We start from the raw sequence: 24,246 nt of genomic DNA, 5'->3' as shown, positions 1-24,246 counted from the left end.
AATTTATACCGATATAATGAACAGCTAAATATAGTAAAAAATTAAAAATTCTTAGGTGTGATATTTGATAAGCTCACTTAGAGGGACCATATTGAAAATATTAAAGAAAAGTGAAAATGCAGAATTAACTTACTGAAAAGGATCTCTGAAACATTCTGAGGAGCAGATAAGAAAATGGTCACAATATTATACAAAGCGATAATTAGACCAATTATTGAGTATAGATGCCAGGCCTTTGGATCAGCAATGAAAGGAATCTGAGAAAACTAGACTATATCCAAACACAGGCACTGCATATCACACATGATGCCTTCATTACTATACCTCTTCATGTACTATAAACAGGAGCCAGTGAAATGCCTATCACTCTTAGAATGAAGCTCCTCAACTTAAACTTTGGGCCAAAGTACTATGTAATAGCAAAGATGATAACACAAAGCTAATAAATAATGATCATTGGGAATTAAGTGGAGGACAAGAAACCGTCAAAATTCCCCATGGTGAGTAGGCTACAGAAGTTGATAAAGGATCTTAACGAAAAGAGGATTAAAAGAGACCAAAATTTATAGTTATGTGAAAATATTCACTGGAAAACTTTCCCCCCAAGATAGACATGGAATTATATAGTGAAATACATAAAAGGGAGAAGACTGATAAATATACAAAATATAGCAAATCCATATATTGGTGACAAGTGGGGACACTATTGTCAAATATATACAGATTGCTCCAGTGAGGAAAATACAGGACAAATGGGAAAAGGAAAAGCTGTCTGTGTGCCTCACTCAGACTCAAGAAAGCTGTAATGCTAACTAACTTTGTATCAATCAATCCTGAGCTAACAGGGATTATACTGGCACTAAATTGGACTTCAGATGTGTGGCCAACTGCTGTAGCCAACCTGTGTGACTCCTTATCAGGGCCACAGACAATTTTACAGTGATAACTCTGCTAGCAGAAGTGACAATATCTTTAATGAAATATTACTGCTAATAACTGAACTGTCACCACTGCATATAATCACAGTAATAGCCTGGATCCCAGCACATATAGGGATAGCAGGCAACAAATTGGCTGACAAACAGGCAAAAAAGTGCTATTAATCATGAACCTAGGAATTCCCTTAGGCAAACAAGAATGTAAACACCTAATCAAAAATGAGGTAAGGAAGGAATGGCAAGAACTGTTGGCAAATGAAACAAATGGGAAAAAATTCTGAGTCTATCCCTTACAGTTGACAATGTTGACATAATCCAAGGCCCTGGGAGGAGGAGCAAAGTGGCTCTATTTGGAATTATAACAGGGCATTGTAGATTAAACAGTAATTTATTTCTAATAACACAGCAGAAAAACCTAGGAAAACATGGCCCATTTAAAAAAAGCTCTTCTGCAATTCTCTAAGAATACGGGGAAAGGTGCGAGACTCTAAGTCATGAAAAAGATACTAAGTACAATGCATGACAGTCATAGACTCAGGAAATGAGTCTGCTATGCCACAAACCTGAAGAAGAAGAACAGGGCTTTGGGGGAAGTAGTTTGCAGTCACGCCCTGGGAGAAGGGAGGTGTGTTTGGGGTTACAGAGTCTGGCAAGAAACCAAAGAAAGAAGTAGTGTACAGTTACCCACAGGATGAGGGAGTTTAGGCTGGTAAATTTAGAGGCAGTACCAGGAGATAGAGAAGGGAAGTAGGAAGGAGTCCAGAGAAATAGCAACAGAGGCTGGAGCAAGCAGATCATGGTTGCTAGACAAAGAATCCATGGGCTGAAACCTGCAGTAGTAGGCAGGCCCAGGTTCCCAGCTGCTGAGGAAGTGGCATAGGACCTGGCCTTGGATCAGAAGATTGTCTGGAATGGCATGCAGAAAGTTAACCCAGTGGGACTTTGATACCTCTGAAGGGGAGGTCTATACAATGACCTGGCTGGAGGGCTGAGTCACAAAGAGGGAGCACTGCAAGTCCTGAGATCAATCTGTCTGAAGGGGAGGCATCAGACTTGAGTAGAATAAATCCCCAGACTCAGCCACAAGGAGATGCCCAATGGTAAGTGAACCCCGTGACACAAGGCACAGCAATATAAAATGACTTGTACAATTTCACATTGTGGGTTGGAGGTAGATTTAGGTGTTGAACTCAGGCCTCTTAACTGCCAGTTCCCGACTCTAACAACTATATATACACACTATCTCTCTTGCTTATGACTCTGAACAGGACACATTTAATGCTGTATCCACACATACTGGAACCTGGGATAGAGTCATTATGTACATATCATCACTTTTTCTAGGATTTTTTTCTAGTTAGAAACTAGTTTATAGTTTCCAAATACATTTGGGGTGAGTGAAGTCTTAAAAATACCCAAAGATTTTCCTCTCTATTTGTAGGTTGTGGTAATATGCTTCTTTCTAAGACAGAGTGCTGCATTTGCTGCACCACAGCTGTATTCTAGTACGGCAATTCTGAAGGTTTTGAACTCCTTTACTTAGCTCATCAAACCTGACAAAAATCTTGCTCTTCCAAAAAAACTAGCAGAACGAATCACATGGCTACTAATTGCTATCTTCAGAGGCATGGACACTGAAAAACGAGGATCGTCCACTGTTCTGAAGAAGGTGTTCAGGCTGTTTGTTACTTCTGTGAAATATCTCCACATGATCCCTTAGATCAGAACCACTGTACTCTCAGAGTAAAGGGTACAGAGAGTTTATTACTCTATAATTATCCTTGAAAGGACTGTGCTCGAGTCTGAGAGTGTTAGCATTTCTACAAATCCCGCATGATATAATGGGCAACATTTATTATGCATGGTTAGCTGAAGGGAATTTGTTTTATCCCCAATGTTGAACTCTGCACTATAATGAATGATCCTGTAATCCCCATAAGGACAATAACTACCCTGCAGATAGCCAAGACCAGTGAGAAGACTAGATTCAACATGTGTCTCCCTTCATGCATAGTTGCATTAACATTGCTGGTCCAGGTATAGCAAATCTATGAGCTGGTGGATTCGTAATGCAGAAAGATAAGAACCTCTCAACATATCTTTAGTATATCAGAAGGATACTAAAGACCTTTTCTGTTTTACCCATAAGAGTTGTTTTATCCATGAGAGTTGGAACTATATTTTTAAGCTTCTATCTACAAGACTCTATCTACAACAGACAACTACTTCAGATCACTTGAGGATTATGGGATCTCACACTCTTGAACAGCTCCATCGTTCCAGAGGGTAGATACTAGCCAGACTGGGCTCTTCCAAAGTATCAGTCACTAAAGCAACCATGACATTGTTATTGTGTTTACAATACTTGTGAACACATGCCTTATCTACCAAAAAGTTGACACTTAAGTTACTTACACCAGACTTCAAACAAAGAGATGACACATTTTTAAACCATTTCAGAAGCAATATAAAATCAACAAAGAAAATGTAGTCCAACGACAGTCAAACACGAAATACAAAAAGCTAGTAATAAAAATGCATGGTTACACTCACTTCCTTACAGCTAGCAAAAATTCAGCTTTGTAATATAGTCTGAAAATAGAGTACATATATGGATAAAATGATGGTGTCAGTTCAAAAATCCTTTTTATTAAGTAATATTTAAACAAGTATTTTGCAAGCTAAGTATACCTCTACCACAATATAACGCAACCCGATATAACATGAATTCGGATATAACGCAGTAAAGCTGCGTTCTGTGGGGCGGGGCTGCACGCTCCAGCGGATCAGCGTGTCAGCATGTCTGGTTCCGACACACTGCTCTGAGCAGCGTGTTAAGGGTGCCAGGCCAGGGCCGAGGGGCTGGATAAGGGGCAGAGGGTCTCAGGAGGTGGTCAGGGAGCAAGGAGGATTGGATGGTTCGGAGGTTCTGGGGGCAGTGGGTGTGGATAGGGGTCTGGGCAGTCAGGGGACAGGGAACTGGGGCATTGGATAGGGCGTGGGAGTCCTGGGAAGCCAGTCAGGGGGCGGGGGTGTGGATAGGAGGTGGGGCAGTCAGAGGACAGGGAGGGGTGGGCGTTGGATGGGTCAGGAGTTCTGAGGGGTCAGTCGGGGGGGGGAAAATGATTATTAATAAAGGAAATGCTTGAGGCCAAAGCAAGTTCAATATAATGCAGTTTCACCTATAATACGGTAAGATTTTTTGGCTCCCAAGGACCGCATTATATCAGGGTACAGGTGTAGTATGATGTTAGGGGGCTTATTCCTTCACCCACTTACTTCCCTGGTCCTTCTCGCATGAACAGAGAGCAACAATACCCAAAGTCCAAAGGTGCAAACAATTCGATGTTTATTGGGGTGAACTTCCAGCAAGCATGATTCCAGTTTCCTTCCTTAGTATCCTCCTTCCCAGCTCTGACACCACAGAGCCTTACACCTGTGTCCCTGTTCCCATTCCTACCCTTAGCAAAACAGGGTTCCAACTTCCTTACTCCCATTCCCTGTTTCCATTTCCCCCTTTAGCAAAACATGATTCCAATTTTCTTACCCCCATTCCCTGTTCCCATCACACACACCCACATGCCCACCCACACCCCGTCACTTCCTCATTGACTACAGATTATATAGTAAAACTTGAGTTCTGCTTAGCTATACCTTAACCAATCATTTTCCTGAAATTTAACTAACCAATCCTAACATATTGTAACATGATTATGTAACCAATTATATCCCACCACCTTAATTAGTTTACACCCAGCAAAATTAATTATACAGCATACAGGAACAATCACAGAACCAGACAGAGATTATACAGACAAACAATAGCAAAGTGGGAACTAGAATGACAAGACAATACAGAAGTGAGGATTTCACATCCCAGCTATTGATAAGTGAGTTCTTGCCAGACAGGATGCTATCAAACTAAGGTTCCTTTTACATTTTCTAGGCACTTCCCTTTCTCTGGAGGTGATAGGAATACAAGCCTGTCCTGATAGTGCCTAACAGCCCAATAGCACCTTATTTCAATGTGACTAGTTTGGAATGTGAGGATGTGACTGTTTGCTTCCTAGCTTATGGCTGCCTCTGCTGCTTAGCCAAAGGCCTTAGCCTAAGAACAGGGCCTCAGACTGTCACAGTAAGAGAAGGCCCTTACACCAGCAGACAGTGATTTTGATTCTTTCTTTTATACCTCTGGAACTAGCCAAGTGATAAGAATACACCTAAATTCTTAAAGTACAGGCCTTTGCAGACAGGCCTGAATATCTTTATCCTAACATATGACTCTCAACCTGTTTTAACTATTTATTGAGATCTAGTGTGATGTGGATTTCTTTTTAATTAAACAGGAAATTTCAAGGACAGTTAGTATACTGTTTCTTGAACTGATAGAAATCCAGCAATTTGTCTTTGAAACATTGATATCTAAGTTTTATTTAAAACAGAGAAATTTGGCAGCTCTAGCTGAAATGTAACTGCAGTTCAATATCTAAGAAGCTGCATTTTACTGATGTCCTATTCTATAGCTATGGTATCATATCTATTTGGGGAAAAGAGATCATAGATTTACTTTTCCATTTTTTTCCATTATGACAATTTCTCAAGAGAGGTAGGCTTTGTGATCAAGAAGCTTGTAAGAGTAGCTGAATATTTGTTTCTTAACACTAACATATAACAAATAACATTCACGCACTCACAAGATTTGTGCATTTTAAAATATGGAGGATTTCCACTTATAAAATAGATACATGGTGGTAATTTCATTCACATTAATCAGATTTATTAAAACCAGTGTTTTCCCCTGTAATTTTGAAAACTAAATAAATCACAGACCTACAAAACTCCCAAGATATGCAGAATACCAAAATGTTACCTTCTGTTCACAGTTAAATACAAATATTTTCAGTGTATGTGTTTGTTCAATATCATGTATTGCATCAAAATAAACATCTCGTGTTAAAATTAGTTTTTTCTTTTCAACATGTATCCAACTAAGAACTCAAAGATGATTTTCAGTTGGAGATTGCGTGATAGTTGTCTCTTGTCCATATATCAGTAACAATTTTGATTGTTCCCTTCTCCCCAGCAGTGACAAATCTGTTTGATCAAAACCTCAGGGCAAAATAATTTACCAAAACAACCGGTTCATATTTTAATCACAGAGGTATGATAGACTAGTTGAATAGTTTGCATTTAATCAGGAGGGATTTTCCTACATAACTAAGGAGAGTAAAAAAAAAACAAAATCTAAAGGAAACCTAAGATAACAAACCAAGAGAAGATCCAGGACAACAAAGTAAAATGTGTAAAAACATTGCTACAATGCATAGAATCATAGAATATCAGGGTTGGAAGGGACCTCAGGAGGTCATCTAGTCCAACCCCCTGCTCAAAGCAGGACCAATCCCCAATTAAATCATCCCAGCCAGGGCTTTGTCAAGCCTGACCTTAAAAACTTCTAAGGAAGGAGATTCCACCACCTCCCTAGGTAATGCATTCCAGTGTTTCACCACCCTCCTAGTGAAAAGTTTTCCTAATATCCAACCTAAATCTCCCCCACTGCAACTTGAGACCATTACTCCTGCAATTCCTGCTGAGTTTATATATGTATGCTAATTTTTAAAAAATGTAATCTAAGTAATAGCAATTGACTAAGCCTCCTGCGGGAGGGGGGATCAATCTGATTCACGTAGCTGAAGTCAACGTACTTAGATCGACTTACCATGGTGTCTCCACTGCAGTAAGTCGACTACTGCTGCTCCCCCGTCAACTCTGCCTGTGCCTCTCATGGCGCTGGAGTACAGAAGTTGACAGGAGAGCACTCAGAGGGGTCGTTTTATCACATCTAGACTAGACACGATAAATCGATCTCCACTGGATGGATCGCTGCCCGCCGATCCGGTGGGTAGTGAAGACATACCCTCAATCTAAGTGTTTGAGAATCACAGTAATTGAATTAAAAAAAAAACAAACTAAAAATTCTTGGTGTCTTGTGCTCAATAGAGGCAAAGAAAGTGTAAGTGCTTGAACCATATGTTCTAAACCTGGATGGCTAAAGTTACAGTAGACTCTTATATACCAAGGTTTTGACACCTAAATAGAAGTGACCTGATTTTCAGAAGTACCCACAAATTTCAATGAATTTTATGAAAGTTATCAGGACTCAGAGTTATTAGGACTCAGCAACTTTTTAAAAAAAGCAGTTTTCATTTAGGTCACAAAATATGGATACATGGATAAATGTTTGCAACATTTTGTCCAAATGAAACTACTATATAATATGCTTGTATGATGTAATTTGGCTCAGTAGTTTGGTCAGTCTCTGCACATGGGCTCTGAATGAGGGTGAGAATGGTGAATGACATTTTCTGTCAAATACAGAAAATATTGTTTCCTTTAGGGCAGGCATCTGCTACAGTCCAGAATTACTTGTTTATCAGTTTCATAGACTCATCTTTCTGTTTTGTTTTTAGTTAGCCAGAGGAAAAAAAGCTTGTTTTGCTCTCTGTTCCCCAGCAGTAGTATTTTGTTTTTTTCTGCCAACATACCTGTTTCAGGCTCTCCAGCTTGGACTGTTGCATTTCTTCATATTTCCATTTCCACTGAGAGAGATCAGAGCGCAGCTTCTCGACTTCTTTTTCCAGGGAAAAATGCATTCTATAAAAATGTTTTAATTATCATCATTAAAAAATATTTAAGATAACAAAGCTGATTCTGAATATCTTTTGTATTGTTTCTAAACTGTCTTGCTTTGCTAGATTTGAGCATAGTATTTTGTTTTTGTTTTTTTAAATTACATGTTTCTATTACTTTTATGATGTTCAAAGGATTAGCCAAAGAGATTCACCAAAGTGAGGAGAAGGAACCCAAACAATCTAACATTGTGAAATATGCATGAAATGCTATGCTAAACCAAAGGACACTTGGAAATGACTTCAACCAGATTCAATTGACCCAATATACCATGGCAAAGACCATCAGAGAAAAGGTACTGAATGAGTGCAATATCTGAACAACAGACTGGAGTGTAAAGAAAGGGGAAAGGCCAATTTTATCTTTCATTAGATTATCTTAATCATGCATTCTCAAGTTTTCACTTTTTCCTGTGCCAGGCTGCTTTCCCACTCCATGCAGTGATCTACTTTATTTGAGCTTTGTTTCACCTTTCACCACATTCATCTTCCCTGGGCTTTTAGTGTACATTGTTTATAGCTAATTATACTTTTTTTTGGAATAGTTCTATCTCAGTTCCCTCTTTATTCTGAGTTTCCTAGCGCTAGGTCCTCAGCTGGTGTAAATCTGCCTCGCTCCACTGAAGTCAGTGGAGTTCATTTTCAACACCTGGAAAAAAGTCCACAATGCTAAAAAGAAGGTTGATATACCACCATTTCCAGATGGCGTGAGCACTCCTTTTTTAGTCTTCTGTCAAAATGAAAATCCTTGAACTTGTACTTCCAGGAAGGGCATGTCCTGTTTCCTCTAGGGCTGGTAGGCAAGCAGCATTAAAATTTCACTGCTTATTCCCTAAGTACTCCACCAATAGAAAACTCTAATTGGAGGTATGAATCAGTACATTCTCAGCTACACTGGCCATGCTTCTCTCCCAGCCAGAAGTGCTCTTCTTTCAGACTTTGCCAGTCTCCTACAGCTCTCACAGATTGCAGAAAGTTGTGATCTGTTTGCACTGTCCCCTAATTTCAGGGTCTAGGCTGACAGAAGTATGATAATGTGCTTTTGCAAGCATGATGGGTTTGCGGTATTTCAATCAGATGAGTGCACTTTTTCTCTGGTTCCCATACTCTGGAAGCCATAAAATAATTATATTTGAACAGAGCTCTCAGGATTTCAATTTGAACACTTGGCTTTTTTTTTAGATTTGTTTCTTTCTGACCTTTACATTGGGCAGTTTGTAATGAAATTTTCAAAGACTATATTCACTTTGTCTAAGTACAGTCAGAGGAGTATTGGAAGGGGACATATACATAACATATGCACAGTACTGAATGGAAACCATAAATGTTCTAATTTAGACATTAATAACCCAAATGAAATGCTTTCAAATTTTCTTTGTATTCTCTAGCCATTTCAAATATTATATGCTCCTGAAGGAAGCTTCTAGAAATATTTTGGAAATGGGGATGTATTGATCTCAGAAGTACTATTACATCTTCATTAAGATGACATCTTTTAATTTTTATTTGCCTCCATCAAGATACTTGAGTATGAAGCTCTACTTACTCCTACAACCAAGAAAATATCTATGAAAATATGAAGACTACATAATGCATGAAGAACAATCTGATTCCTCTTAGAGAAAGGTACTGTAGTATTTAAATAATGAACTCTGATTGCTGCCTTTACCCTTTATTCAAAATAATTAAAGCATTATTTTCTACCATTATCCAGAGATCTAAAGAAATAGGATTTAGAGCAGCAGAGAGCACCAGACAGGATATGTCTACACTGCAATTAGACACCCACGGCTGGCCCATGCCAGCTGACTTGGGCCCACAGGACTCAGACTAAAGGGTGTTTAATAGAATCCTATTTTCAACGTCTCCGACTCAAGAAATATTTCCAACACACCTCTGAACAACATACTAACCCACAGAGACCTTCCTACCAAGACTACAAAAAGAAGGATTCTGGGTGGACTCCTCCTGAAGGTTGAAACAACAGACTGGACTTCTACATAGAGTGCTTCTGCCGATGTGCATGGGCTGAAATTGTGGAAAAGCAGCACTTGTCCCATAACCTCAGCCGTGCAGAACACAATACCATCCACAACCTCAGAAACAACTCTGACATCATAATCAAAAAGGCTGACAAAGGAGGTGCTGTTGTCATCATGAATAGGTCAGAATATGAACAAGAGGCTGCTAGGCAGCTCTCCAACACCACTTTCTACAAGCCATTACCCTCTGATCCCACTGAGGGTTATCAAAGAAACTACAGCATTTGCTCAAGAAACTCCCCGAAAAAACACAAGAACAAATCCACACAGACACACCCCTGGAACCCCGACCTGGGGTATTCTATCTGCTACCCAAGATCCATAAACCTGGAAATCCTGGACGCCCCATCATCTCAGGCATTGGCACCCTGACAGCAGGATTGTCTGGCTATGGAGACTCCCTCCTCAGGCCCTACGCTACCAGCACTCCCAGCTATCTTCGAGACACCACTGACTTCCCGAGGAAACTACAATCCATTGCTGATCTTCCTGATAAAACCATCCTGGCCACTATGGATGTAGGAGCTCTCTACACCAACATTCGACACAGAGATGGACTACAAGCTATCAGGAACACTATCCCCAATACTGTCACGGCAAACCTGGTGGCTGGACTTTGTCCTCACTCATAACTATTTCACACATGGGAACAATGTATACCTTCAAATCAGCGGCACTGCTATGGGTACCTGCATGGCCCCACAGTATGCCAACATTTTTATGGCTGACTTAGAACAACGCTTCCTCAGCTCTCGTCCCCTAATGCCCCTACTCTACTTGCGCTACATTGATGACATCTTTATCATCTGGACCCATGGAAAAGAGGCCCCGGAGGAATTCCACCATGATTTCAACCATTTTCATCCCACCATGAACCTCAGCCTGGACCAGTCCACACAAGAGATCCACTTCCTGGACACTACGGTGCTAATAAGCGATGGTCACATAAACACCACCCTATACCAGAAACCTACTGACCGTTATTCCTACCTACATGCCTCCAGCTTTCACCCTGACCACACTACATGATCTATTGTCTACAGCCAAGCTCTACGATACAACCGCATTTGCTCCAACCCCTCAGACAGAGACAAACACCTACAAGATCTCTATCAAGCATTCTTACAACTACAATACCCACCTGCGGAAGTGAAGAAAGAGATTGACAGCCAGGAGAGTACCCATAAGTCACCTACTACAGGACAGGCCCAACAAAGAAAATAACAGAACGCCACTAGCCATCACCTTCAGCCCCCAACTAAAACCTTTCCAATGCATCATCAAGGATCTACAATCTATCCTGAAGGACGACCCACCACTCTCACAGATCTTGGGAGACAGGCCAGTCCTTGCTTACAGACAGCCACCAAACCTGAAACAAATACTCACCAGTAACCACATACCACACAACAGAACCACTAACCCAGGAACCTATCCTTGCAACAAAGCCCATTGCCAACTGTGTCCACATATCTATTCAGGGGACACCATAATAGGGCCTAATCATATCAGCCACACTATCAGAGGCTCGTTCACCTGCACATCTACCAATGTGATATATGCCATCATGTGCCAGCAGTGCCCTTCTGCCATGTACATTGGTCAAATTGGACAAGCTCTACATAAAAGAATAAATGGACACAAATCAGACATCAAAAATTATAACATTCAAAAACCAGTCGGAGAATACTTCAATCTCTCTGGTCACTCGATTACAGACCTAAAAGTGGCAATTCTTCAACAAAAAACTTCAAAAAACAGACTCCAACGAGAGACTGCTGAACTGGAATTAATTTGCAAACTGGATACAATTAACTTAGGCTTGAATAAAGACTGGGAGTGAATGGGTCACTACACAAAGTAAAACTATTTCCCCAGGTTTATTCCACTGCCCGCACTGTTCCTCAGATGTTCTTGTCAACTGCTGGAAGTGGCCCACCTTGATTATCACTACAAAAGCCCCCCCCCACCCCCGCTGGTAATAGCTCACCTTACCTGATCACTCTCGTTACAGTGTTTATGGTAACACCCATTGTTTCATGTTCTCTATGTATATATATATCTCCGCACTGTATTTTCCACTGCATGCATCCAATGAAGTGAGCTGTAGCTCACGAAAGCTTATGCTCAAATAAATGTGTTAGTCTCTAAGGTGCCACAAGTACTCCTTTTCTCTTTGCACAAGCAGCATCTTTTTATTCTGTGTCTGTGCCTAGCCCAACGGGGTCCTGGTCCATGACTAATTCTCCTAAATGCTATGGTAATACAACTAATAAATAACATTGTCTCACCCCTTTTCTCAATAATGAGGTTGAGTTTTCTGCCTGGAAGCAGTAGTTTGGATATCATTTAGAAAACACAATTTGATTTTTTTTTTCAGAGAATAGTTGATGTCTGAAGAAAATATTACTCTCATAGGCCATCATGACCAGCAATAATACATTACAGTTGAACAGGATGAGAAAATTGAAGCCATCATTAGCATAGTCAAGGCTAAAATAATGATACCAGGCTGATGAGTAACCATGAAAAAACAGCAGACAGTGAAGCACAGGACAGCTAAAGAGATGAATTCACACCTTTACAGTGTATAACGGGAAGTGTGATCCTGACCTTACAGGAGAAGTAAAAGTGAATTAACAAAACAGAAAGGACATTTAACACACTGGACAGCAAAAGGATGAAACTGTAAATTAAAGAAGGAACTTCTAATGAGTGTAAAATGCTCTGTTTGGGTAGTAGTATCAAGTGTACATATTGAACGGCTATGTAGATAATATCGTTGGAAAGTGGAGTTTTCCTGTATACTGTGCTTACAAATGGCATGATGAGGATATGAAGTACTAATTTATTATTTGTGTTACAGTAGCACCAGTACTCAGAGGCTCCCATTGAGTCTGTTGTTCCATTGGCCTAGAAACTGTACAAAACCACATAAGAGGCAGTCCCTGCCCTGAAGAGTTTGCAATCTAAATAAGACAGATAAAGAGCGTGAGGGGAAAATACAGGCACATCATAGAATCATAGAATATCAGGGTTGAAAGGGACCTCAGCAGGTCATCTAGTCCAACCCCCAATCCCCAACTAAATCATCCCAGCCAGGGCTTTGTCAAGCCTGACCTTAAAAATATCTAAGGAAGGAGATTCCACCACCTCCCTAGGTAATGCATTCCAGTGTTTCACCACCCTCCTAGTGAAAAAGTTTTTCCTAATATCCAACCTAAACCTCCCCCACTGCAACTTGAGACCATTACTCCTTGTTCTGTCATCAGCTACCACTGAGAACAGTCTAGATCCATCCTCTTTGGAACCCCCTTTCAGGTAGTTGAAAGCAGCTATCGAATCCCCTCTCATTCTTCTCTTCCGCAGACTAAACAATCCCAGTTCCCTCAGCCTCTCCTCATAAGTCATGTGTTCCAGTCCCCTAATCATTTTTGTTGCCCTCCGCTGGACTCTTTCCAATTTTTCCACATCCTTCTTGTAGTGTGGGGCCCAAAACTGGACACAGGACTCCACTGGGACTGGAACTGGACACTGGGAGCTGACCTCGTTCGTGAAGACAGAGGCAAAAAAAGTGTTGAGTACATTAGCTTTTTCCACATCCTCTGTCACTAGGTTGCCTCCCTCATTCAGTAAGGGGCCCATACTTTCCTTGACTTTCTTCTTGTTGCTAACATACCTGAAGAAACCCTTCTTGTTACTCTTAACATCTCTTGCTAGCTGCAACTCCAGGTGTGATTTGGCCTTCTTGATTTCACTCCTGCATCTCCGAGCAATATTTTTATACTCTTCCCTGGTCATTTGTCCAGTCTTCCACTTCTTGTAAGCTTCTTTTTTGTGTTCAAGATCAGCAAGGATTTCACTGGTAAGCCAAGCTGGTCACCTGCCATATTTACTATCCTTTCTACACATCGGGATGGTTTGTCCCTGTAACCTCAATAAGGATTCTTTAAAATACAGCCAGCTCTCCTGGACTCCTTTCCCCCTCATGTTATTCTCCCAGGGGATCCTGCCCATCAGATCCCTGACGTTGTCAAAGTCTGCTTTTCTGAAGTCCAGGGTCCATAATCTGCTGCTCTCCTTTCTTCCCCTGTGTCAGGATCCTGAACTTGAACATCTCATGGTCACTGCCTCTCAGGTTCCCATCCACTTTTGCTTCCCCTACTAATTCTTCCCGGTTTGTGAGCAACAGGTGAAGAAGAGCTCTGCCCCTAGTTGGTCCCTCCAGCACTTGCTCCAGGAAATCGTCCCCTACAATTTCCAAAAACTTCCTGGATTGTCTGTGCACCGCTGTATTGCTCTCCCAGCAGATATCAGGGTGATTGAAGTCTCCCATGAGAACCAGGGCCTGCAATCTAGTAACTTCCATGAGTTGCCTGCTGCCTATTAATCAAAGTGAAGTGACTTACCCAAGATTAAACTGCAGATCAAATGGCAGAGCCAAGAATAAAAACTGGGTCTTCTGATTCCCAGTTTATTTTTCTCTCTGCTAGACAAGTACTAAGTGCCTCCTGCTAGGTTCTGAATACCTTCAACTCTCCTTGGAATCAATGGGATCTGAGGTGCCTATCACATACATGAGGCATTCACCACACCATAGTGCTGGATCTAAGAAACTGTGAGAGATCACAGGGCAGGCTCCATTTTCGGAAGATGCAAGAGTGTTGCACAATTAAGACTGTTAACTGCATGCCCAGTTGGGGACACAATGAAACTTGCAAGACTTTTAATATTTTCAACAGGTTGCATTTACTTTAAAACTATTAGAGTCTTAAAACTATTAGCACTTACTGGTTTTGTGAGGCATTTGAAAGACATTATTTTCTTGAGACTACTAACATCAGCCACCCATTTACAGAGCTTTGTGGTGAGTTTAAGAGAACAGATTTATACAGAAAATACAGGCACTATATCCTTCAGAAACATTCTGTTATTATGGGAAAAAAATAGCTGTGTGATAGTCTTGCACATATTGCATGCCAAAACTGATCCATAAACAAACACACCCACAGACTCACAATACCCACAAGATAGCTGCAAAAAAAAAAAAAAGGAATAATGGAAAACATTGCTCCATTATAGCCTATTGTTGCTGATTCTTTGAACTGAATTTTTTTAATCTACTTCTGCTGTTGTTGAGGAGGGGAAATTTTCTTCCTTTTCTTTTTTCAGTTAACTTAAGTTCTTATTGGAACAACAGTTCTGGTGACTGAAGTCTTCTGACTTCATGGGTACAACACACATTGCAAGTTTTCTTGAAAGACCCAATCGATGTTCCTCAATACTTTTTCTAGACTGACCATTCACAGGGATGATCAGCTAATCCCTTATTCCCACTAATGGCTCTGATGCAGACACCTGTCTCTTACCACCTAGAATGAGATCACCAAGTCTCTTCCTTCAGAGCACCAAACAGATACTAGACATTCACTACTTACCTCAGACAAACATAAGAATGGTCATACTGGGTCTGACCAATGGTTCATCTAGCCCAGTATTCTGTCCCCCGACAGTGGCCAATGCCAGGTGCTTCAGAGGGAATGAGCAGAACAGGTAATCATCAAGTGATCCACCCCATGTCGCCCATTCCCAGCTTTTGGCAAACAGAGGCTAGGAACACTTCAGAGCACTGAGGGACCTATCCTCCATGAAGTTATCTAGTTCTTTTTTGAATCCTGTTACAGTCTTGGCCTTCACAACATCCTCTGGCAAAGAGTTCCACAGGTTGACTGTGCATTGTGTGAATAAATACTTCCTTTTGTTTCTTTTATACCTGCTGCCTATTAATTTCATTTTGTGACCCCTAGGTTCTTGTATTATGAGAAGGAGTAAATAACACTTCCTTATTTACTTTCTCCACACCAGTCATGGTTTTACAGACCTCTATCATATCTCCCTTAATCATCTCTTTTCCAAGGTTAAAAATCCCAGTCTTATTAATCTCTCCTCATAGGGAAGCTGTTCCAAATCCCAAATCATTTGTTGCCCTTTTCTGAACCTTTTCCAGTTCCAGTGTATCTTTTCTGAGATGGGGCAACCACATCTGCATGCAGTATTCAAAATGTGGGCATACCATGGATTTATGTAGAGGCAATATGATATTTTCTGTATTATTATCTATCTTTTCCTAATGATTCCTAACATTCTGTTAGCTTTTCTGACTGTCAGTGCACATTGAGTGGATGTTTTCAGAAGAACTATTCACAGTGACTCCAAGATATCTCTCTTGAGTGGTAACAGCTAATTTAGAACTGATCATTTTGTATGTATAGTTGGGCTTATGTTTTACAACGTGCATTACTGCGCATTTATCAACACTGAATTTCATCTGCCATTTTATCGCCTATTCCGATTAATGTCTTGAAATGAAGGCTCTGTATTCTTTTTCTAGTCTTAAGTTATCCAGTTCCTAGATGGAGCATATTTTGAGGTGTATTGATAATAGTATTAATACTTTGTACCTGTGTAGCACCTTTCAACCCAAAGCCTCGCACGGCTGAGCATACAGGGAGTCATACTGCACTAGCTGAAGCTTCCAAGTGTAATGCTATGGAGAATACATTCCAGTAACTTAACATACCAAAGACCAGGTACAGTAATACTGATATTGAATAGCAAGCAAGCAGCCTTAGCCAATTCCAACTTCACATTTTTCCAGATAGTCATATAGAGTCTCAAGTATATGACAACAAACATAAGAAATATTGAGGAAATCTTCACAAAACGCAGAAGTATGTTGTCAACAACATAAAACAAACATCCTTATACTAAGTTTTTTCCCCCTAAAATATTTAAATATATGCCTCTTAACAGAAATTAATGGTCATGTGACCATTTTAGAACACTAGTTTTATTTAAGTAACTTGCTCTAGGGAGAATCAATTTTGCACTTACTCTCTTTCCTTCTGTAAGACTTTCTGTGACTCATCCAATTGCAAATGCAAAGCAGAAACATGCATTAATTCATTCCCTTGAGGATGGACTATGTTGTCGAGCCTTTGTCTTGGCTTTTCCCAACTGATGTCAGGAGCAAAGGAGTCAGGAAGGCTCAGATTGAATCTCATACCTTGGTTCTTTCTTAATGTGTTTTCAGTTGTCTCTACCTCCTGAGAAAAAAAACATAAGAATAAAACATCCTAAGCCAAAAAGACAAACATATGTAAGGAACAGCCATCTCATAATGAAGTCTACAAGGACCGTCATGCTCTTCAAACATGTACAGCTGCACAGAAGGAAGAATCACATATCTTGCACATCAATATGAGAGGCCAATAGACTGTGGTCAGTAATGCCAATGACCACCTTGATGATCAGCTAGCGTGGTTGGTGGCACTCTACACCAGGAGTTTCAAACACGCGGCCCTCGGTGCGCATGCGGCTTATGGAGTTATTTTCTATGGCCCGCCATAGGTGCTGACTCCGTGGTTGCTCCGGGGCTGGAGCATCCACAGGGAAAAATTAGTGGGTGCTCTGCAGCCAAGCTCCCCGCTCCTCTGCCTACCTCCCAGCACTTGCTGCCGCCAAACAGCTGTTTGCACACTCCGGGGGAGTTGGGAGGAGGAGCGGAAATGTGGCATGCTCAAGGGAGGAGGTGGGGAAAAGGCAGGGCCAGGGCGGGGATTTGGGGAAGGGGTTGGAATAGGGGCAGGGAGGGGGCATGTTTTGTTGTTTGTGTGAGGTGGTTTGGCATTCTGTTTTGGCTACTGTCTGCCGAAGGTGGAAGGTTTGCTGCGCTGTGGGATGAGCGATTTGGGTGAGAAGTTCTCTTCAGGGTGGGGGTTGGATGGTTTTGTTTACTTGAATCAGATCAATGTGCCTCTATCCCCCATGCTCTCAGGACAGCACCTCCTGCTACAAGACATGTGATCACACGCCGCACATGCTCCCAGCCTACAAACTGCAGCTGGCTGCTCCCTGCCCCCTAAGCATTTTCATTCTTCTGTGTACATGAACTAGGAGGCTCTTCCCCCACAGGAATGATTACAACAGAACATCACCTTGTGGAAGCTAGTGTCCTCTTTGCTTTTAACCCCAGCCCAGGTGCTCAGAGCTGGGGGACTCTCGAGGACTGCATCTTGCACATGTTGCCATACCTCTGGCCCCAGAGCCCTTTAAATCAACAGACAGGAGTCACAAGAGACTTGACCACCGGAGCCTAAGCTGAGACCAGCAAACTCATATCATGTACCATCAATTTGGCTTTAAATCCTAGATTCAGGAGGTGAGAGCCAAGTGTCTTGCCCAGGCTTTCGGTTTTCCCTTTCAGATCAAATCCCGCTTGGTGCCTCCAGAGTAGCTGACGGGGCAGGCAAGCCATGATATATTCAGCAGCACCCCACAGGTCTCACTTAACTTCAGTTGTTCATTTTTTTCATTTTTGACTATACTTTTGTATCATTGTATGAACAGGTTTCAGTGATGCGGCCCTCAGGCCAATGTACTAGTCCTCATGTGGCCCTCGTGGTAATTTCAGTTTGAGACCCCTGCTCTACACCACAAAAAAGGTGTATCCAACCAGAGTGGTGTGAAGCCAAGGATCTGTTTCTCTCAGGCATTGAAATATTCTTTCCAGCTAGCATTTTGAAAAGGTCCCAGATGTGACCCTGAATCCAAATCCCATTGATGTCCACTGTTTTTTTTCTGGAGGGACGGAAATTGTGCAGGGGAAGAGAATAGAGTTTATGCCTAAATACATTTTTGTTTTGTGAAGGCAAATGATTTTGCATAAAGAATTGTGGGAACAAAATTTAATCCATAATTAAGTAAATTGAAGTTCTCCCAAGAGAAATCCAGCTAACTTCAGAAATACAATAAATTGTGTTTCCTCCAATTAGCTTATACACTAATTCAGTTTCTCTCAATAAACCTCTGTACTGTTCCTGACAACTCTGTTCGACTGACATTACCAAAACTTTTTAACATGATGCCTGAAAATTATATTGTAAAAGATACTGTAAATTAGGTAAATGGATATTCCGAGGCAATTTTAACACTCTGAAACTATAAAGCCTCAAATTAAAGCTGGCATATTATCCTTCATCAGTGAAGAAGATATACTGTTAAAATATATTTGTGTCATTCCCTCCTTTAGGCCCTGCACATTACACATTTTAGTCACTCTGACATACAGTTAATAACATACGTCTGTGCAGAATTCGAGACTTGGGGTGATGTTCCAGCCCTGTTGAAGTCAAAGGAAAATCTCTAGGGCCAGAGTTTTGCCATTGGACTATAAACAGAAAATACTGTTTGGGTGTTCATTGATTTGAGTTCTGCATTACAGTGTTTTTGAGTTTTAAATAGGATTGCTAAATAACAAATAGCACACTGTAGTTCTCTTCTATAACAAAGACAGATGCACTGATCATAGTGTGCATGTTTAGTAGCAAAGTCAAGAGAATTATTACACTTTTTATGGATGTCAGTGGTGATTAAATGAATAGATTCAAAGACCAATGCGTATACCTCGAATAATCACTTTGTCTAATTAAAGGAGTTCATTTTAAAATCAATATTGCAAATATAGTTTTAAAAGGATCCTTCGTGTAAAAATAATTAGGAACATAGTGTTTTGTATTTAATTCAGCACATTTCTTCTTAGAGTACATGAAAAATATCTTCGTTACATGATGTGACCACTCGTCGAGGTCAGCCTGATAAAAAAAGTTGGATGATGATGATACCAGGACAAATCATAACAGCACAACATTTTCATTAAGTCTGGTGAACTCGCAGGAAACTGCCTAACAAATTAGAATCAAATCACTGGCTAGTCCTTCTGAATAAGGTTCAAATATAATTTTCCAATTGTTGCAAAAATCTTAGAGTTCATAATAAACTTGAGGCCAAAATTCTTAACTGGAGTAAGTCCACTGAAATAAAAGGAATTACATTAGCAAAGAATTTGGCTTTATGTCGAAGCCCCTTTTTTGAGTGTGCCTAAAGAAGAAACACACAATGAAATGTATAATGGTTCAGAATCTTTTTTCAGGTTGATTCTCAAGTACCAGTAAAATGTGTATTCAGGGTCACAGCACATAGTGTAGTTCACCTCACAGCAGTGTCGGTGGAAATTCCGACAAAAGATGTACATGCTGAAGGCCCTGATTCGTAGTCTATTCACGTCAATGCAAACTTTGAGTTGACTGGGCTTTGAATCAGGCCTATAGTCAATACAGGTTATAGGTGATGCTGTTTATGATGGGTATATAATATATATCCAGGGCTGGAATGAATACCTACAAAGGAAGAGGGTACAGTTCCATTTGCTAAAACTAGTTCCTTTATTTTAAAACAGGCAACTGTAGAACTGGAAAAGTTGTACCAAACTATTCCACTCATTAAGAGTCCATGGCTACCTTCTGATCCTATATTACCAAGAAACAACATAACTACAGTCCTGGCTCTTTACTAATACTCCTGTTCTGCAGGAAGGGGATGCCCCCCCCAAGGAACTCAAAGTTATTCACTAGAATCCAGAATTAACTGTGAAGAGCAGGAAGAATTTTGGAAGACCAGACTATATAAATAGCTTCCACTCATTTTCAGATCTACCTGTGTCCATAGACCAGTAAAGACATTAATGACTGGACACCAGAAAACCTACACTGCTTTTTGAAGGGGGAAAAATTATACAAGTCACAGGGGAGCCCAAATTATCATCTCATGTAACTGCCCCCATGACAACTGTTTATATATGAGTGATAATGCAAATTGGTCTTCTAGTTTATATATAAACAAAGCTTTATGTACTGAAATTTTAGTAGTGGAGACAGGCATACATGTATAGTGTTACCATGAAGCATAGAAAAGTAGACCTTATGTAGTCTTGCTAAAAATGCAGATTTCTGAAGATACAAATGTATAGTTCCCTTTACCTTATGTGTTTCTTGTACCGCAAGGATCTTGTTCTTGATCACATCTTTAACAGGTTCTTGTTCCAGACACACAAACGGGTACTCCTTTTCTGTCATACAGGACATCTCTGAGAAATTGGGTTTCTTTTTCCAAGTGACTTCAGTTTCCCACTCTTCCTTTTCAATTAGTAAGTCTTGGTTTAGCTTTTTCAGTGCATTCAGTTCCTTCATTGTGGTCTCCAGTTTGATTCTCAATTGTCTCCCTTCCTCCCGGGCTTTATTCCTTTCTGCTCTAACTTTGCTCCATTTCTCCCGCCAGTTGGCTGTGCAGTCTGACCACCAGCGCATGGTCTTCTCCATTTGGGCCGCTCTAGCCTTAACTTCTTCCAGCTCCCGAAGTCGGAGCTCTTCAGAAATCTCCCAGTCATTGTTGTTACTAATTTGCATACAAGGATGATGAGAGGAGTATGGATGGAGCCGTTGAGATGGTAAACTTGAGTTACAGAAGTTACCTGTTGCTTTGCTACCTTCAGCTAGTTCATCAGATTGTCTTTGTTGGGTCCTGAAAACCTGTGTCTTGTCAGATAATTTATGGACAGAGTCTAGATTCATGTTTCAATTCTTAATCTAATTTCACACCTAAAACAGATAAGGAGAATTGAATATTAGTTATAAATATAACAACACATATGTCCAATAAATTAGAAAATCTTTAGAACCATGAGCACATCAGAAGTCAGATTGTAGATTCCACTTTACTTTTCTGCCCAAACTGCGATGCCCTTATTAAGTTTTTGCTCAAGCAAAATCTCAGAATTTGCGTGCATAAGAAAAGAATACAACAAAACTAAGGACCTCAAGACTTCATCCTCTCTCTCAAGAAAATTAAGATTTCCATAAGGGGTGACATATAGCAGTCCCAACACCAAGAGCAGCAGAGGGATAGTCTGTCCCCATTACTTCTGTGCTACAGTCATCTACAGAACACTTACCACATGAAACTAACTCAGCTCTGCTAGCCAGTGCTTGGGGTGAGAGGAGTAAAACCTTGATTCCACCCATTCCCCACTTCTCTATAACCACTTCTACTCACCTGCTTGGGGAAAGGGATGACTAGTACTTACTTTCAGCCCCACACACAGAGTGGTGAATTGAGTCACTTGTGCCCCCTTACTCACCTACCTAGTATCTTAAGGAAAAGTGACAGTCCTGCCAGTATTAGCAGAAGAATGGATCCTGTAGGTAAGCATTGACACTTCTACAATCTAACATCTAGCTTGTTTCAGTGATTTGTATATTATGGTGATTAGTTTTCAAGTTATTACATTAATTTGAAAAACAACCTAAATGAAAGTCCATTAACAAATTATTTACCAACATTTCATCTTGAAAAAATTAAAGCAATTAACAAGTTATTTTAGCGTAATGCTTTGCTCTCATTTTTATGCATATTAGCCAGGAGCTTCTGCAGTTTTTTTCAAACACCAATCAGATGTTCCCAGCCAGTTTTAATTGGTATTTGACTTTGCAGAACATTCATAATATTATTTGTCATTTATTAAATGTTTCTGGATCATTGTTATAACATAACTATATCTACACTGCAGCTAGGAGTGTGATTCCTTTGCTCTTTACATTATAAGAAATCTGTCTCTCTTCAAAGACAGTAGCTGACTGAGAGACACACATTGCTCTCTCTCAGAGACTTTATTTTCATTCGTGCTTCTTGTTTTCACAAATTTAAACTACAAGTCATTTTATTGTACCAAAAGTATGTCATTGTTTTTTTCTGTATAGAAATGTCATAAGACAGAATTTGGAGATAAAGTTGCACCATTCAGCATCAGAAGCAACAGTAAGGACAAAATTACAAGCCGGATAATAAGTACCAATACAAAAAGTTCCTGAAGGAGTTTAATATCTGGACTTCAGTATAACTCCATTCTTTTGGGAAAAAAAACCTGAAATATGTATTTACTCTATCACGAACCCTCCTCTCCATTCTTAATGTTGTGCATATCTATACAAGAGATAAAGATTAAGAGAAGAGGAATATTATGCAGAAGGATTTATATTTCCACCTAAAATTGGACATTTGTTGATGTTCACGTAGATAAGGGTAACTAGTGGCTTTGCTCTTTGAAAACACCCTTGGGGCCATACAGGTAGTATTGGATGCAGCCCACAGTGGTAAATAGCTTGAGAACTACTACTTTAGAGGGAGGCTAATACCTATTTCCCAATTTTGGTTATACAAAAACCCAGACTTTTATACCTACGCCCAAAGAAGTTGTCTGAGGATCACCTGTTATAAGAGGCCAAAATCAAAGGCCCAAGCTGTATAAAAGGAAAGAATGAAGGATTCATGGCTGTTCTGGTTCTCAATCTGAGACAGTTATGATCTTGTAGGTTTTGAAGGGCTAACACCTCTCAGAGCCCAAGGTTGGAGCTGGGGACCTCTGGTAAGCTTTTTAGCATGTGTGTAAGTTCTCTTTTTTAAATGTTTTTTCTGTGATACGTTCACTTTAAGAATAAATGTGTGCTTGCTTAGAAAGGGTTGTGTAGTAACTTACAACTGTGGGCAGTTACACTGTTTTTTGCTTTCTCTCCAAAGGCTATACACAGGCTGCCCTTTGAGGCAGGTCTGGCTTGCTGAGGAGACCACTGTATAGCTAGAGAACTGCATAGCCTGCAAAACCTTAGGCAGGAAGGAGAGCACTGAAGAGCCAAGAGTCTAGAGTGGGTTCCCCTTGAGGGATTTTGGAGGAGTTGCCCTGAATTGTGACAATAGGATCAAACCCTTGGGAAACAGGCTACGATGGTGACTCCCTTGAATGATATCACAGTCTTATCTCATAGTGCACACAATTTTTTGAGGAAAAATGTCATATTGATAAAGTTGTACCATATTTGTATCAGTTGAAAGCCTCTGCTATAATGGATGTGTGGATAGAACATGTGCAGTCAAATCTTGGCCAGATAGACAGTATGGCCCCGTGGATAGAACACTGGACTGAGACTCAAGAAACTAGATCTATTCCCTGGTCTCCAGCTGGTCTACTGGGTGACCTTTTGCAAGTTGCTGCACCTCTTTACCTCAGTTTCCTCATCTGAAAAAATCGGGATGATACCAACCTTTTCTGTAATGCACTTTGAGATCTACAGATGAAAAGTGCTACATAGAAAAACAAAAACAAAAACTATGCGTTACTACATATTCCAAACAGACAAATAATATAAAGACAGGGCTAGCCCTAAAGATTCTGTGGCACTAGATATTTGCTCCTGTTCCTTTCCATCACAATTACAGAAGGTCCACTAACACAGTCAGTCAAAATCACTGAAGATTTTACATCTCCTATTTTCCTCCACAAGCCACTTATTCTGCATGCATGGCAGTAACCTGTTGTAGGGAGGCCAGATAAAGATAATATTGCATAGCATTTTAATCATCTTATGCATATAGAACAGGGATCGGCAACCTTTGGCCTGTGGCCCTCCAGGATAAGCCCCCGGGCAGGCCGGGCCGGTTTGTTTACCTGCCACATCCACATGTTAGGCTGATTGCAGCTTGCACTGGCCGCAGTTCACCACTCCAGGCCAACTGGGGCTGTGGGAAGCGGCGGCCAGCATATCCCTTGGCCCACACCACTTCCCGCAGCCTCCATTGGCCTGGAACAACAAACCACTGCCAATGGAAGCCGCAATCGGCCAAACCTGT

At 40.7% G+C, this 24,246-nt stretch overlaps 1 protein-coding gene across 1 annotated transcript in view; it reads right to left on the bottom strand.

Annotated features, from left to right (window-relative positions):
• The window catches only part of CCDC102B (coiled-coil domain containing 102B), a 326,339-nt gene extending 302,638 nt beyond the window's left edge, over positions 1-23,701 (bottom strand). The window contains exons 1-4 of the mRNA XM_084622012.1: positions 23,661-23,701; positions 20,547-21,164; positions 16,564-16,775; positions 7,484-7,592 (exon numbers count right to left, since the gene is read on the bottom strand). Coding sequence (XP_084478138.1) covers positions 7,484-7,592; positions 16,564-16,775; positions 20,547-21,137 — 912 coding nt within the window. The 5' untranslated portion in view covers positions 21,138-21,164; positions 23,661-23,701. The remainder of the gene's footprint in view (positions 1-7,483; positions 7,593-16,563; positions 16,776-20,546; positions 21,165-23,660) is intronic.
• Positions 23,702-24,246: the final 545 nt, after the last annotated feature.

This window comes from Lepidochelys olivacea (genome assembly GCF_965140295.1).
Source record: "Lepidochelys olivacea isolate rLepOli2 genome assembly, chromosome: 2".
Taxonomy (NCBI): domain Eukaryota; kingdom Metazoa; phylum Chordata; order Testudines; family Cheloniidae; genus Lepidochelys; species Lepidochelys olivacea.
Note: the sequence above shows the minus strand (reverse complement) of the source record. Positions and strands in the feature narration are given on the sequence as shown.